Source organism: Takifugu rubripes, chromosome 5 (genome assembly GCF_901000725.2).
Source record: "Takifugu rubripes chromosome 5, fTakRub1.2, whole genome shotgun sequence".
Classification (NCBI taxonomy): Eukaryota; Metazoa; Chordata; class Actinopteri; order Tetraodontiformes; family Tetraodontidae; genus Takifugu; species Takifugu rubripes.
This window is the reverse complement of record NC_042289.1, coordinates 1,286,420-1,300,931: the sequence shown is the minus strand read 5'-3', so window position 1 is coordinate 1,300,931 and position 14,512 is coordinate 1,286,420. Positions and strand designations below refer to the sequence as shown.

At 41.2% G+C, this 14,512-nt stretch overlaps 3 protein-coding genes across 3 annotated transcripts; 2 read left to right on the top strand and 1 right to left on the bottom strand.

Annotated features, from left to right (window-relative positions):
* Positions 1-431: 431 nt before the first annotated feature.
* dnase1 (deoxyribonuclease I) lies at positions 432-5,694 on the top strand. Its single transcript, XM_003964387.3, has 9 exons — positions 432-592; positions 975-1,113; positions 1,392-1,480; positions 1,641-1,727; positions 2,307-2,422; positions 4,212-4,324; positions 4,431-4,585; positions 4,657-4,750; positions 5,447-5,694. The coding sequence occupies exons 1-9, from the start codon at positions 585-587 to the stop codon at positions 5,513-5,515; spliced, it is 870 nt and encodes a 289-aa protein (XP_003964436.2). The 5' UTR covers positions 432-584; the 3' UTR covers positions 5,516-5,694.
* Positions 5,695-6,275: 581 nt separating this feature from the next.
* eci1 (enoyl-CoA delta isomerase 1) lies at positions 6,276-9,052 on the bottom strand. Its single transcript, XM_003964386.3, has 7 exons — positions 8,922-9,052; positions 7,902-8,027; positions 7,385-7,512; positions 7,153-7,299; positions 6,951-7,072; positions 6,692-6,870; positions 6,276-6,557 (listed from the first exon to the last, which is right to left on the bottom strand). The coding sequence occupies exons 1-7, from the start codon at positions 8,962-8,964 to the stop codon at positions 6,391-6,393; spliced, it is 912 nt and encodes a 303-aa protein (XP_003964435.1). The 5' UTR covers positions 8,965-9,052; the 3' UTR covers positions 6,276-6,390.
* A 795-nt stretch (positions 9,053-9,847) lies between these two features.
* Positions 9,848-14,165, top strand: LOC101064466 (uncharacterized). Its single transcript, XM_003964385.2, has 6 exons — positions 9,848-9,934; positions 10,070-10,304; positions 10,499-10,674; positions 12,144-12,978; positions 13,418-13,554; positions 13,615-14,165. The coding sequence occupies exons 2-6, from the start codon at positions 10,184-10,186 to the stop codon at positions 14,044-14,046; spliced, it is 1,701 nt and encodes a 566-aa protein (XP_003964434.2). The 5' UTR covers positions 9,848-9,934; positions 10,070-10,183; the 3' UTR covers positions 14,047-14,165.
* The last annotated feature ends 347 nt before the right edge of the window (positions 14,166-14,512 follow it).

Sequence of the window (14,512 nt, the reverse complement as noted above, 5' to 3'; positions counted from 1 at the left end):
TGCATGGAACTGGTCACATCTGGCATTCCTGTGTGACTCCATGTCAGAGCCTGCTGTTCTGTTTCCTAGGAATACCAAAGCCAATTAGATAAATCATTTATTACAGAATCAGCTGGGGGGGGGGGGGGGGGGGGGGGGGGGGGGGGGGGGGGACAACAACTTTCAAGCAGATACAATGTTAATTCAACTCTTTATCATCTTGTAATTCCATCTGTTGCCTTCTCATTGCCACAGCAAATGTTGTGCGTAAATATAAGCTTCATCTATGGTCTAGACACACATGGACGATAGTACAAGCAGCAGTGAATCAAGATCACACAATAAAATGGAAAATAATCAAAAAATCTAATTTGCCAATAAAATTGTTAAATGTTGTTTTTTTAACCCTTCCCTCCTCTTTAACTCCTCCCTACGTGGATCCCATCACATGCATTTTCAGGTAAATAGTAACCTGAAGAGACACGTCAGTGAGTCTGCTCAGATGTCTCTGGCTCCCGAGGGGCTTTCACACAAAGCAGCCTCTGTGCTGCGCTCTTAACGGAACTCCTCTCCTTCCTCTTCAGCCCTGGTATTCATTCTGCCCCATGAGCAGGTAGACATGCACCTTTGACTTTGTAAAATAAAAATAAAATGTAAAGTGTAAGTTTGGTCTGTACATGTAAAAACTGTTAAAAGTCTAGGTAAAGAAAGTTCTATTAATGTAAATTAGCATTGACATTAATCCTGCATCTAAAACCATAGCAGGACAACAGAGGGTTTCGCATTTAGCCAGATAAAAGTAGGGAACAGGTGACAGCAGTCACGCGTCCAGATGACACAGGTGTTGCATTTGTTTTGCAAACCCACAATGAGACTAAAAGAGGATCCCAAGGTTTCGTGACATGCATAAGTTCCCTAATCTGTCTGTATTTTTTTAGAAAGCAAAAATACACCGACACTTTAACTTATTCTGAAATCTGTCTTCTCTGATTCAGGATGCGTGTAGCATGTGTCTTGGGTCTGTTTGTGGCCCTGCTGCAGATTTCACACTCTTTGCTGCTGGGCGCCTTCAACATCAGGACATTTGGAGACACAAAAGCCTCCAACGTGACTCTCATGAATATCATCAGCAAGGTCTGTAAATGCGTCTTTTTCCAATATAGTCTGTAACTGCACGGATAGACTATACTCTAACAATAGTTCGGCTTAGTGTAATGGCTAAAGCATCAAATATTCATGCAACCATTAAAATTCTGTGAGCTACTTTTTACTTTTACTTTTTACCTCATCAGCGGTGCGTATTAGATTTGGCCACTACGCTGCAAACGTATGGATGCAATGTTTGGCATGAGTTGGAATGGGAACTGACTTGGATCCAAAACAACACTCCGGTTTTGATGTTTCTATTGCAGATTGTCCACCGCTATGACATCATTCTGATCCAAGAGGTCAGAGACAGTGATCTGTCAGCAACTAAAAAACTCATGGAGCACATCAACAAGTAAGCCTACCGACACACAGAAGTGCACATGCAGTTTAAACACACATGTCATTGCATCCAAAATGTTTTGACATGAGTGATATGCTGAGTAACTCATAATGCTGCACACCATATATGCATATTTTAATGATGCTTCCATCCATTTGTGTGCTTCCTGCAGAGGTTCTCCTCCGTTCAGATACAGTTTCATCGTCAGTGAACCTCTGGGTCGCAGCAGCTACAAGGAGAGATATCTTTTCCTCTACAGGTATACACAATCAAATTCATTTTAATTACAAATTATTGTTAGTAAAAATCATTTTTGGATGCTGAACACTTTGTCTCTATGAATGTAGAAAATAACAGAAAAAAATAATCTTACCCTCCACTCTGGATACTGTAAGCGAGGGGGAAAAAGTTTGTTTTTTCCCTTATTCATTCGAATGCTTATGTATTGAATGGCTGGTGTTTGTGATCATTACATTCTAGTCTCTGCTTGAAATGTAGACTGAAAACCGCATTTATTTAACAAGCAAAGCTGGAAATGCAAAATAAAAAATGCATGAATCACTTTTCTTAATGTCTTGCCCCTCAAGATATTAAAACTGTATGATGCAAGGGTGTCAACAAGTCTGAATCGGAAGATCTCACATGAGAAAATGAAAACATTTTATATCATAAAGGAAAGTTGTGCTTAATCCTTCAAACCAGCATTTCTTGGCACTAAGGATTTTGAGTCTTGAAGATCTGTCTTATTATCTAATGTAATATACAGTATATGCTTGAAATAAATTCTAAACTCATAGAAAATATCGAGTATATATTCAGGGGTGCCTTCTCTCTCCAGGGAAGACACAGTGTCTGTGGCTAAAAACTACACCTATGATGATGGCTGCGAGCCCTGTGGGACGGACACCTTCAACAGAGAGCCCTTCGTGGTCATGTTCTCCTCCAAACACACAGGTACACTCTACATCCCGTGGTCTCCTATTTAGTGAAAGATTATTGAACTAAACAGACTGTTTGCTGTTTCATGCATAGACAAGTCAACATGTCATGACAATCCCACAATTTGGTTTTTGGGTTGGTTTTTTTTCATGGATTACAACACTGCTATTACAAAAAATCAAACTCATGTATCCTTTGCTGAGGACCTGTTCAGTTATCATGGGAGATAGTCAGGCAAGGAATTAACATATAGCTTTGTGTCCTGGAAGAAGGAAAACTGGAAAAGCGTAGGGTAGTGTGATCAACCCACATTCCAGCCAGGTTTCAAGTCCAACTAGGCAAACAACCACTTTCACAAAGGACGTTGGGATTCTGCATGAAAGCTGGGATGACCTGGGATGACAGAAAATCTTGCCAGAATGTGGGTCTTGTTGGACTGGGTTGACGACCCCTGTGATAGGGGGCAGGCACTACAACCAAAAAGTCATTTATTTACATTTGAACAGGGTGGTGAGGAAGGATTTATTGTAAAATTGTGACCCCTAACACAGACAATAATAGATACCGATGATGTCAGTCCAGAATCAGCAGGGTACTGAATCTGATCTAACTGGGTATTCAGTCAGGGTGTCACGGTAAGGTCAGCTTTTGGTTCCTTCAGCTCTCCACTGCGGTCCCCCATGGATTGGTGCTGGGGCTGCTGTCCTTTGCCATAAACCGACCTTGCTGGGGCCAATCATCCGCTTACATGGTTTTTCATATTACTGCTAAGCAGATGACACTCAGATGTGCCTGTTGTTTCACCCTCATGGACCCTTAGTTTCATATCTGCATCGATGCAGGATCTCCAACTGAACCTTCCATAGATCTCGGTTTTCTCAGCCACCCAATCCATTCATCGCTACATTGGGCAGTTGTCTCTTTGCTTCTACCAAGGGTGTTTGAAATGTTGGAGTCATGATTAATGATCAACTGACTTTTTTTGATCATGTAGCCTCAGTCCGCTTCACCTTATTCAAGATCAGAAAAATCCCTCCATTCCTAACCAGCATGCCACCCAGCTGCTACTACGAGCTATGCTGATCTTCCACATTGACTACTGTAATGCCCTTCTAAAGGACGTCCCAATGTGTGTAGTGAATCTGCCTAAGATGGTCTGGACTAATGTGGCACATCTGGTTTTCGACCAACCAAAGTAGGCCCACATGACCCCACTGCTGATAGAGCACCACTGGTTACATGTAGCAGCCCACATTAGGCATGGATGGTTTTCATACCTTGTTCCTCAATGGGGGGACGACCTCCCAAGCTCTGTCAGAGCAGGGGCAATCCTCCCTTTCTTCAAAAAGCTCTCGAAGACAAAGCTCTTCCGAGAGCACCTACTCTCCTAACAGCACTTACCGGTATCTTTCTCCTCCTATCTCTCTTCACCTTGTCTTTCCTTCGCCCTGTTTATGTCCCTCATCACTCCCTTTCCATAGCTCTGTACTGTTAGTTGGTAGGTGTGTTTGTACAAGGTAGTATAGGACTGTAAGTTAATATTTTATTTTCAATGGTCTCAATTTCATGATGGCTTGATTGTGCCTCAGTTGCTTCTGAAAATGCATCTGCTAAATACCTAAAATGTAAATGTAATATAAATGTTTTGAGAAATGTTTATCTGATCAAAAATCATGTACTTTTTGGCTTCCAAATCTAGGGCCAAATGGATAGTTTGCCCTAAATATTTAAACATTTTGATGCAGTCTAATTTATATAAATTCAATTGCTCCATTTATTTCATCCTCCATAATTTGTTTTCTAGCTGTGGAGAACTTTGTCTTGATTCCCCAGCACACCTCTCCAAACAGCGCTGTGAAGGAAATAGATGCTCTCTATGATGTGGTAGTTGATGTCCGCCACCGCTGGAAGACCAATGTGAACTTCTTTTTTTACATGCCACCCAAAATAAATCACAATCCATGGAACTCAGACAACATGTCCTGGGAATGGGACAAACTCAACCATTGCACTTGTCCAACAGGACATCCTGCTGCTGGGTGACTTCAACGCGGGCTGTAACTATGTGACGCGTTCTGAGTGGCAGCAGATCCGCCTCTTCACCGACAAGAGTTTCCACTGGCTGATAACTGATGATGAAGACACTACGGTGACACACACGATTTGTCCATATGACAGGTGCGCACATTAAGAATCACTCACGCTCATCCACAGTAACAGAGGCTTCAAACCACGACTCCTTTCTGCAGGATCGTGGTCACCGCTGACATGATGGGTGGAGTGGTACCTCACAGCGCTGCAGTCTACGACTACATGATGGACTTGAACCTCATCCACAGTTTGGTAAACACAACAAATCAAAACACCATCTTTAATTACACATTGCCCATTATTTGAGGTCACAACAATCCTTAAAGGGCCCGTTTGCACCAATATTCACATTAATGTACATGGTTTGTTTTTCGTTTTGATTTAAAGAATGATATATTTTGGCAAATAATTGGCAAATACGTGTCAAAATGTAAACCTAGAATTCTAGCAGGAGCTTAGTAATAGCCTAAAGGTTCTCCTTATGGCACAAACAGTAGCAATAGGTCCAAGTAATAAATGCATATACTACAAAGGTAGTAGCGTCACTATCACTGGATACAAAAATTGCAGTTGTCCAGCTGCTGGGATTCTACTGTTAATTCCAATAATATGTAATATAGCAAACATGCACAGCAAGACGGAACTGTGTTTGAACCTATGGTGCTACAGGCTTTTCTGTGTGGAATTTGCATGTTCTCCCAGTATCTGCATGGGAACTCCCTTAATACTTCCTCCCACAGTCCAAAAACATGCATTTGGGTGATAGTGGAATTGACAACTCTAAACTGATATTTGGTGTGAATGTGAGTGTGTCTGGTTGTTCTTTTCTGTATGGTAGACATGCTATGAGGTGATGACTTGTCCTGGGTGCACACCGCTTCTTGTCTGATTATGTTGTAATGTTTATATTAGACCAATTTTGATGTTTCCCACTGTTGCCTCTCCCAGGCCTTGGCTGTCAGCGACCATTTTCCTGTGGAGGTGAACCTGATTGGCAGGAGCTTCCTGTCTGAATAATAACACCGAGGATGATGCAGTTTTTACTCTGTGATGGGGAGCAGTCTCCAGCTGACAGTGTTAAAACAAGCACCAGCACATTCTAAGAAGGATGCATTATTACTCACTCATTCATGAAAACAAGATGTGAAAGTGCATTAGAGGTGAAACAAATAAAGAAAGCCTTGTGCAAATATTGACTATGATATATTTATATATATATAGTTCAGTCATGCTATAAAATACCAAATCAAAAATGTAATTAATTAAAGTAATCAAAGTACAATTCAGTGTCCCCATTAAAAAAAATCCTAATCCTTTAAAATCCTCAGGATTTTAAAAGCTCCTCAAGAACACCTACATCGCTAAACAAGTTACACACAGTTAATATTCCTTTACTGTTAAAGAGGTCAATTTCAGCAGCATTTCAGCCACATGTAGTGACCACAAACCTATGACCTCATGGTACTGGTCACAGTATTTTTGTTTATCTAATTACTTCAAAAGATTACCAGGTTATTGAAGTGACTGTATAGTTCTTAACACTATTTAACACTTAACACTATTTGAGTTCTTTTGCTTGAGGTAGACCACCAATATTTACATTCATTTTTCTTGACCTCTGCCTAAAACATCATTACAAAACACTGCTTCATTGTACAGATGCACAAGACCAGGACTACCCCGTTAAGACAGTAACCCTTAATGTTTATATGAATTCTGCACCGCTGACTTGTGCCACAAGAGCAAATATGAAAATGAGTGAAGGCAGTGCAACCTGAGTGCATTTAGATGTTTATTAATCAATGTGTATTATTCATTCTCACCATTAAGAACTTTAACACAGCTTATCAATTAACACAACACACAGAAGGCAGTAGTGGTTTTACTCTTCATTAGCTCTTTCTCTTCTTAAGCATTGCCAGGTACAGGCCCAACGACTTCTGGATGGGGTCTTTGGTGATGAAACTGACAAAGTTCTGGATGTCTGGCTCTCTTTTGGACATTAACTTGTCGATGGTCGGCTTCCTCATCATGGACTTGGTTATTTGTCTGGCGTGGTCTGTGCAATGATTTGGAAAGTAGCAATACAAAAAGTCTCACTACAGCTCCAGAGTTTTATCAGAATAAACTGAATTTTACCAAATTTGCACAACGCTCACAATCACCTTATGTTTTAAGTACTATGCAGCATACCTGGAACAGCCAACCACTTGGTCATCGTCTGTGTGGCTGTAGTGATGATCTGGTCTTCAGGTACCAACTTGTCCACCAGTCCAATGTCTAGAGCCTCTGTGGGGCTGTAGAGCTGTCCTAGCTGCAGAGCTATTTCTGTAGTTCTGTGACCCACTGTGTTCACCATGGTTTCTTTAAACCTGCAACCAGAAATCAGTCAATTCATATGGAATAATTCCTCCTGAATATGACTACAGTTTCCATATTTATGGTTTCTTACCAAAATGGTGCTACGATGCCTAGCTGTGTCTCGTTAAGGCCAATGCTGTAACGAGGGTTGTCCGCCATTATCCTGTAGTCACAGGTCATAGACATCAGACACCCGCCTGCGGGACTGGAACCCTGTGGAAAAGAGGGGGGCAAAGTATGATCAAGTATCTTTTAATGTGTAATCATTTAATCAGCTTTTAACTTATACCTACATTAATTGCTGCAATGATAACCATGTTGGAACTGTAAAGCTTCAGCCACATCTCCTGAACAGCTCTCCAGAACTCCCCACAGCGTTCTGGACTTTTCCCATACATCTCCATGATATCCAGCCCAGCCGAGAACACCTTGGGCTGACCCTGGATTCAGTAACCACACAGGTGCATGGGAAACTGTGCACTTCTACCTGATAATGATGATAAAAGCAACAATGTTGGATTTTACTGAGGTGAGGATGACGCCTCTGCAGCTCTTGTCCATCTCCAGCTTTTCCAAAGCACTGCAGAATTCTGTGAGGAAGTCTAAACTTAAGCTGTTGACTGGTGGATTTTGCAAGGTCATTATAGACACACCTACAGACGGACAGAGGAGGTAATCGTCAGTCTTGTGAGAAACAATTTACCACTTCCCAATTTCTTTTTTGTTTGTATATTTATCAAACTGCACTCTTTCAAGCCATTAAATTTATTGCCTTTTTTAGACTACAAACTACAAAATAATGCTATTATGCAGTATTTTGCATCATAAGAGAAAATGCTATCCAAACCTAAAAGAGCCCTATTTGAAAAAAAGCACCCGCCCCCCCCCTAAGATGACTTGATGAAACATGTCTGTTGAATGAAGCTGTCACTGCCTGACAAATTGAAGTACGCTAAAAGATCAAAAAGCTGTCCACAATGTTCCAAAACTTCACAATTTAAGTCAAAAGGGGAACACAACAGATTACACTATATCTTGGCACCTGCAGTCTGGTCAAAATCCACTTTAATCTTAGGTGCGGTGGAGTTGTTCCTCCGATGGGTGGAGAGGAAAGGAGAAACGCACCCTCTGACATGATTACCATGGGGAAGTCTTTGGGAAAGTAAACCTGCAGACAGACATAAACACATACATTAGAGAAGTGAAAAAGTTGCCTTAAATTTCCCAGGTGAACACACAACTCGTGACATATGTTTAAAGGAAAAGAGTTCTTGTTCTTGTAACATACTCTTTAAATCTTCTTTTGAATATGAGACATTCACTATTGCAAAGTAAAAATAAAAATTTCCATCATAATATTAAAAAAGGTATACAATTTAATTTTGTAATTTAATTTTTTTTCTAGTCATTAGTACAGAAAAGCAAGAAAGTCCAAAAAAGCATAACACAATAAAACATAGATGAATGGAAAAGTCACAAAAGTTCTAATTTAAGTTTAACAGAACAAGCAATGACAAGAAGACAACTAAAATACAATTTTTATTTTAATGCAATTAAAATAAGATGGTAACCTTTGCTGTAAAAGGAACAAAACTCAACAGCAGCATCTAGTGGACTAAAAAAGCAATGACGCTATTATTCTTCTTCAGTCAAATTCAAATTTGTAATTTGCTTGATAAAAGATCGATACTTTACGTAAATACAGCAGATCAACATTGCCATAGATTATGGTGAAACTTTCCCCCCTACAAACATGCCAGCGCATTTAATTTATTGATTTGCTATTTGAATATCAGTTTCAGTACCTGGAAATCTATATTGGTCTGTATTCCTTAACTATCCGTACATAATTAAACAGTTAATGGCGGTGTTCGTTTGCAATTAAATGGCCAATGAATGGTAAACGTGTAAAGGTTAGGGTTAGACAGCATTGACCTTTGCTCTAGTTTCTGCAAACCAGAAAACAGTCCAGCAATCAAGCAAATGCACAAAGAATCCTCCAAGTAATAAAGTCATTAATAGGTTGAACAGTTAATAGTTTCACATGGACATGAAGACATACTTAATAAACCGCATCTGGTCCTAAATGCCCCTCGAAGTGCCATCTCGTCTGTCTCAGAACAGGAATCAGGACTTCTTTTGTTAACCAGCAATAGAGCAGCGCTCTAGCGCCCCCTATCACACTGGAGTGTTATAACAAGTGGAATTCTCGCGTAAAGACAACAGACCTCCTTCAAAGAGTTTATATACTGTATATTTAATGCTGTAACTGTGCATGGAATCATATTAGCTCAATACCCTTGTGAAAAGTATAAAAGGTCACATAAAAAACCATAGTTCATTGACATTTATATAATGAATGGGAGATGGTAATATCAAGAATACGGAGTAAAGGTACCTATAGGAGTATCACTTTTAAATGCAGTTTACTTTTTTGCTACTGTATCTATTAGCTTTACCATTATCATCACTTCATCTACATTACTGAGGCTTTAAAAAAAAGTAACTAAAAAAACTAACTAAAACACTTGAACATTATATTCAAAAGTTACCATAGGATGCTGTTTTCCCTTGGAATTCTCTCAAACTCTTCCAATAAAATGAATCCCCTGACCTGAAACTTGTCTTGCACCCAGAAATCACAAGTATATCTAAATGTCTGTTTATGGCCACCTGGACATCACACTTTGAAATTACAAATCTGTCAAAACATGCATAACATTTTTTACATTGGAATATTGATGTGACGACCCTGGCTGTGTCTGGTTTGTTGTTTTGTACTATCCATCAATAAATTCCCTTTGTTCTAAAATCCATCCTGTGTGTTCTCCCTACTTTGTCTGAGCCCGGAGCTGGTTCATGACAATTGATTAGAATGTAAAAAACGATGAGCTGTGAGAGGGTGAGGCAGAGGATGATGTGGGGGGAGCGAGAGACAGATGTGATGTGTAAGTGTAAGTCACTGACTCACCAGCAAACAACCTGAGAGCGGAACCAAGATAAAAACGGAGCTCCTCTCAGTCAGTGGGTACAATAACATAGAGTTCTTTCTAGCGATAAAGAATGGCGAGCTAGGTAAAAATGACTATACTGTATGTACAATTTTAAAGGTTATTCTATTCCATGTTTTTAGATTTTCTGTAATTTCTGTCACAGCGATCATGTTTGTTAACTATTCTTGTCGTTTGTTGTCTCCCTGCTGTGATCAAGCTTCACAGATAATCTATAGGTGGGCACCAGCTCTGTGTCCTCTAACTTGGAGGACACACTCCACTCCACTTCTCTGTATGGTCCACATTGAGCAACATCACAGATTTTCTGGAGATGGACGAAAGCGGCAGTGGGTGTGAAGACGAAAACTGTAGTCTGGCTTCAGGCTTTCTACAGAAGTGTTTGAATCAAGAATGCCAGTGGGAGGAACCAGTGTTTGGACTGACAGAGTTAGGTGGGTAGAAACTGAGCTATACCTTGTAGACTTTTTTGTACATGTTTTTTGTTTATCAAGGTATTGAAAATACTATAAATATAACGCTATCATGCAACTATCAACCAAGCTATAACAGCCCTATATTGATTCTTGTTTGATTTGTTCTAGAGTCACTACAGTTCACATAAATTAATCACTTCTCCATATTCCAGTGTGTGTAACCATCATTTATATCCCACTGATGCTCTTTGGACTTCTGGGAAATATACTAACGATTCTGGTGGTTTGGCTTCGACCCTACATGAGAAGCTCTACCTACCTCTCCTTGAGCAGCTTGGCTGTTAGCGACATCTTGATACTGCTGCTGCTGCCAGTGGACCTGTATAAGGTACATGCATTGAGTCTATATGAGTGCAGGATGCATATATGACTATACATCCTAATGTGGCCTGATGATGTATTGCAAATGCTTGTCTATTTGATGTGCTGTGATCTCACTGTGTGGTTAAAATAGGTCCACTTTCCCTTAGCCTGAGGAGATTCCCTGCTGCCAAATTAGGTTTTCTTGTATTACACGCCAAAGTGAAATAGGGCAGCTAGAGTTATGGATCATTCTTCTATCATTTTTACCATCAGGTGTTCACCGGTGAAAAGCTTTATGGCAGCAGTGTGTGCGTGCGGGCGCTTTGAGGGAAGAAACAAGCTGTGTTTAAAAAAAAGAAGCAAAAATAATGACAGCCTGCCCTGTTGAATGCACACTTTGAGTAAAACTGATTTAAACTGAACTGAGTTTGTAGATGGAGACTGACGTTAATTGAGAGATGAAACTCAAGTGAGAAACAAATGCCTTACATTCAAAGATGTATGATATCTGGACACCAAAAATGAGAAGTCCAAAAAGACTCCAAGAAGAATTCTTATCAAGTTGGCCCATCAACAAATGATAAAGATAAAAAAAATAAAAAAAAATAAACACAAAATGCAACAAAAGCAAAACAGGTTCCACATTTAATGTATATACTGATTTCTGAGAAACTGGAGTTATATATGCTTGGTTTCTACTGGCAACATTTAGAGAAGAGAAAAACAATATATCTCAAAGTTATTGTGCATTATTTTCATTCAAATCACTGTTATTGTCGCAAAATTAATTACTTGAAAGCTGAATTACAGCTTGCCAATATCAACCTGCCATTCCTTATTCTCCATGCCTTAACATTCAGTGCCATTGCACCCCTCCTCCCCCAATTGCCCTTTGGGTAACATGTAACCTATAAGGGAATGTTACTGTCCCTCATCCACCATGCTTTATTGTCAAGTGTTTATAGTACCGCACAGGTCAGGAATAAGGGAATCACATTTATGTAAAGCTCATGCAAATACAGGCTAATCTGGAGTTTACATTAAACAACGGCTAATTTGCATGGAGAAGCCAGCAAATAACTGTGAATCAGCAGCAGAATCACAGCACAGTCAAAAATAGTTCACATAGTTGCCCTGGAAAGAGTTCAGGTCTCATCCAGGGGTGCCTCTGTATCAACTGTAGGCCACTGGGATAGGCTCCAGCCCCCTACCTGAGACCCTGAAAGGGAAAATTAGTGGTTCAGAAAAATGTATATAAATATAACAGGTGACTTCACTTTATTTAGGCATCCATTTCATGTGCACAGTTATTTCAAAATTTCGAGAATGGCGTATCAACTGTGGAAAGTCACTTTGAGAATTAGGGTCTGGACTTCCTGCAGCAGCTAAATTGAAATGTCAATAAATGTGCTCGTGTCACATGTTGATCAGAATGCTAATGTGAGCAGGGCAGCATTATTGGCTCATCTTCTCTTGTTTTTCCATCGCTTCCAGCTCTGGAGGCCCAGACCATGGCCTTTTGGAGAACTGTCCTGCAAGCTGACAATGTTCTTCTCTGAATGCTGCACGTTTTGCAGCATCCTGCATATTACTTTCATCTCCCTGGAGAGATACTTGGCGGTCTGCTGGCCATTTACAGCCAAGACTCTGGTCACACGCCGCAGGACCAGGACTATTATTGGCTGCATCTGGCTGGGTGCAGCCATCAGTGCAGCACCGGTGTTGGTCATAGTTGGTGTGGAGGAAGTCGGCAGTGAGGACCAAGGACTCACTGGATGGAGGGAGAATGGAGCATGGACTGGCAAGGAAGGAGAGAAAGGATTTATAATAGGTGCAAGGGAAAGAGAAATTACAGATTTGGTTTTGAAGGATGAAGAACTTGATGTAATTAATTTGAAAGACAAAGAGATAAATGAATGCAGTAAAAGCGATGCAGTGACAAAGGGGTTCAACAGAGGAGACGAAACTCTGGAAGTTGGAGAAAGGAATAAGAAGGAAGAAGAGCATGAAGACAGTGCTGTAGAAGAAGAAGGACCAGTCAAAGGTGAGGGAAAGAGGACACAGAATAAAATGAAAGAAGACGAGGGAGGTGGAAGAGAAGACATGGACGGGGGTGACAGAACGCAGATGGACGTGCGAGAGTGCCGCTGCACGGACTACGCCGTCTCCTCCGGACTGTTGTCAGCCATGTTGGTTCTGTCTAACATGTACTTCCTGGTACCTGTGTGCATCCTGGGTCTGGTGTACAGCCTGATTGGACGCACCCTTTGGCTCCGCTCGCACAACAGCCGCAGAGATCTGAACAATCGGCACACTGTCAAAATGCTGGGTGAGAAACCGTCACCACCACTTACCTTGCAAACACCTGTTGCTTGAATATGAGCGCAATTGTGGGGTGGTGGGGGCTCAGTCTTTAGGGGACTGAGCTGAGAAGCAGAGGGTTATCGGTTCAATTCCTGGCACGGGCTTGAAGGGTACCTTGCTCAGGGTGTCCTGGCCCTTCCCCCCATTTCAAGGTACCAAACCCCCAAATGCTCACCTAGGACCCTGCAATGAGCTGGCGACTCATTCAGGGGTGTCTCCTGCCTTGGCCCATGTGGAGCTGAGATAGATTTCATGAATCTAAAGGGGATGTAGTGGTCAAGAAAATCAGATAACCTTCAAGCAATTATTGGCTATCAATGTCTGAGATTATTATTTTCCAGCTGTTCATTTTTTAAATGAGCAACACTTATTTTGTGTGGATTTGTCCTTTTCGCCATCTGCAGGAGTCATCGTCCTGGTGTTTGTCCTGTGCTGGCTGCCGTTCCATGTGGGTCGGACCATTTTCTTTTTTACTTTGGGCTCAGACAGACACACGGGCAACACTTCACATGTGCTTGGCGACAGCGGTCCAGACGGATTTGTCAACTTCGACTATGCTTTGTCACATCACCCATCTGAGACTGAAAGTTCGGTAGTACAGGCCCTTGGGGAGGATGACGAGACCACCCGTGATGTAGTCGCAGAAGCCCAACTTAACACACACGCTGATGGAGACACCAGCTTCTCCATCCCTGAAAATGAAACACATACTGATCCAGCTGAACAATGTGATGAGGCTGGAAACGCAAACACGCAACCCGTGACACCAGTGAACCTGGCCACCACAGAGAATGACACAACCTTCAATAATACGCACATCGACTCGCAGTATTTTCTGTACTACCTGTCTCAGTACTTCAACCTGGTGTCCTCTGTGCTCTTCTACCTCAGCGCTGCAATCAACCCCCTGCTGTACAATCTGATGTCAGAGCGATATAGGCACGCTGTACACAGCCTCATGCGCAAACACACCCGCACACCGACGTATCGCTTGCAGACCCTCGATGTGCCGCATTCCACGACCACTGTTTAAGGCCGCGTGCACTGAAAACATGGCAAAAAAGCTAAAAACAAAAAAAGGATGAGAGCGTGATTCGTGAGTGTACTTTGCTGATGTTGTTAACTAAAACCTGCTCAAATTTACATATCTGCTCAAGTAATCCAGTTGGAGGACCTTTATTCTGTAACATCATGAGGAGAACATAATGATGTTACATGATGATGTTGAAATTTAATGTTCTGAGTGACTGATCAATGAATCTGGCTCAGCTATACAGTATATGTTGCTCGGTACACCGTATATGATACGGCTTCTTTTTTTTTTGTAAATCCTAAAATAACATCTTTATAGACAGGTCAGGTAGAAATCGATCTATGTTGAACAAAATAGCAGCATAGATCATTTTCCCAACCAGTATTTTGAAGTTCGATGTGGTTGGTGGTGTCCTAACAGTCAACCTCAATGGTGCCTTTTTAGTGATCAAAACATGAACAAGTGC

Bases quoted from the DNA above. Each gene is read 5' to 3' on its own strand.
- dnase1 (XM_003964387.3), top strand. The intron at 2,423-4,211 runs GTACACTCTACA...TTTGTTTTCTAG, and splicing joins GTTCTCCTCCAAACACACAG to CTGTGGAGAACTTTGTCTTG. The intron at 4,325-4,430 runs GTGAACTTCTTT...CTTGTCCAACAG, and splicing joins GCCACCGCTGGAAGACCAAT to GACATCCTGCTGCTGGGTGA.
- eci1 (XM_003964386.3), bottom strand. From the start codon at position 8,964: ATGGCACTTCGAGGGGCATTTAGGACCAGATGCGGTTTATTAA. The intron at 7,073-7,152 runs GTAGGTATAAGT...TCTTTTCCACAG, and splicing joins TTATCATTGCAGCAATTAAT to GGTTCCAGTCCCGCAGGCGG. The intron at 6,558-6,691 runs GTATGCTGCATA...ATCATTGCACAG, and splicing joins CAAGTGGTTGGCTGTTCCAG to ACCACGCCAGACAAATAACC.
- LOC101064466 (XM_003964385.2), top strand. From the start codon at position 10,184: ATGGACGAAAGCGGCAGTGGGTGTGAAGACGAAAACTGTAGTCTGGCT. The intron at 10,305-10,498 runs GTGGGTAGAAAC...TCCATATTCCAG, and splicing joins GTTTGGACTGACAGAGTTAG to TGTGTGTAACCATCATTTAT. The intron at 10,675-12,143 runs GTACATGCATTG...CATCGCTTCCAG, and splicing joins TGCCAGTGGACCTGTATAAG to CTCTGGAGGCCCAGACCATG.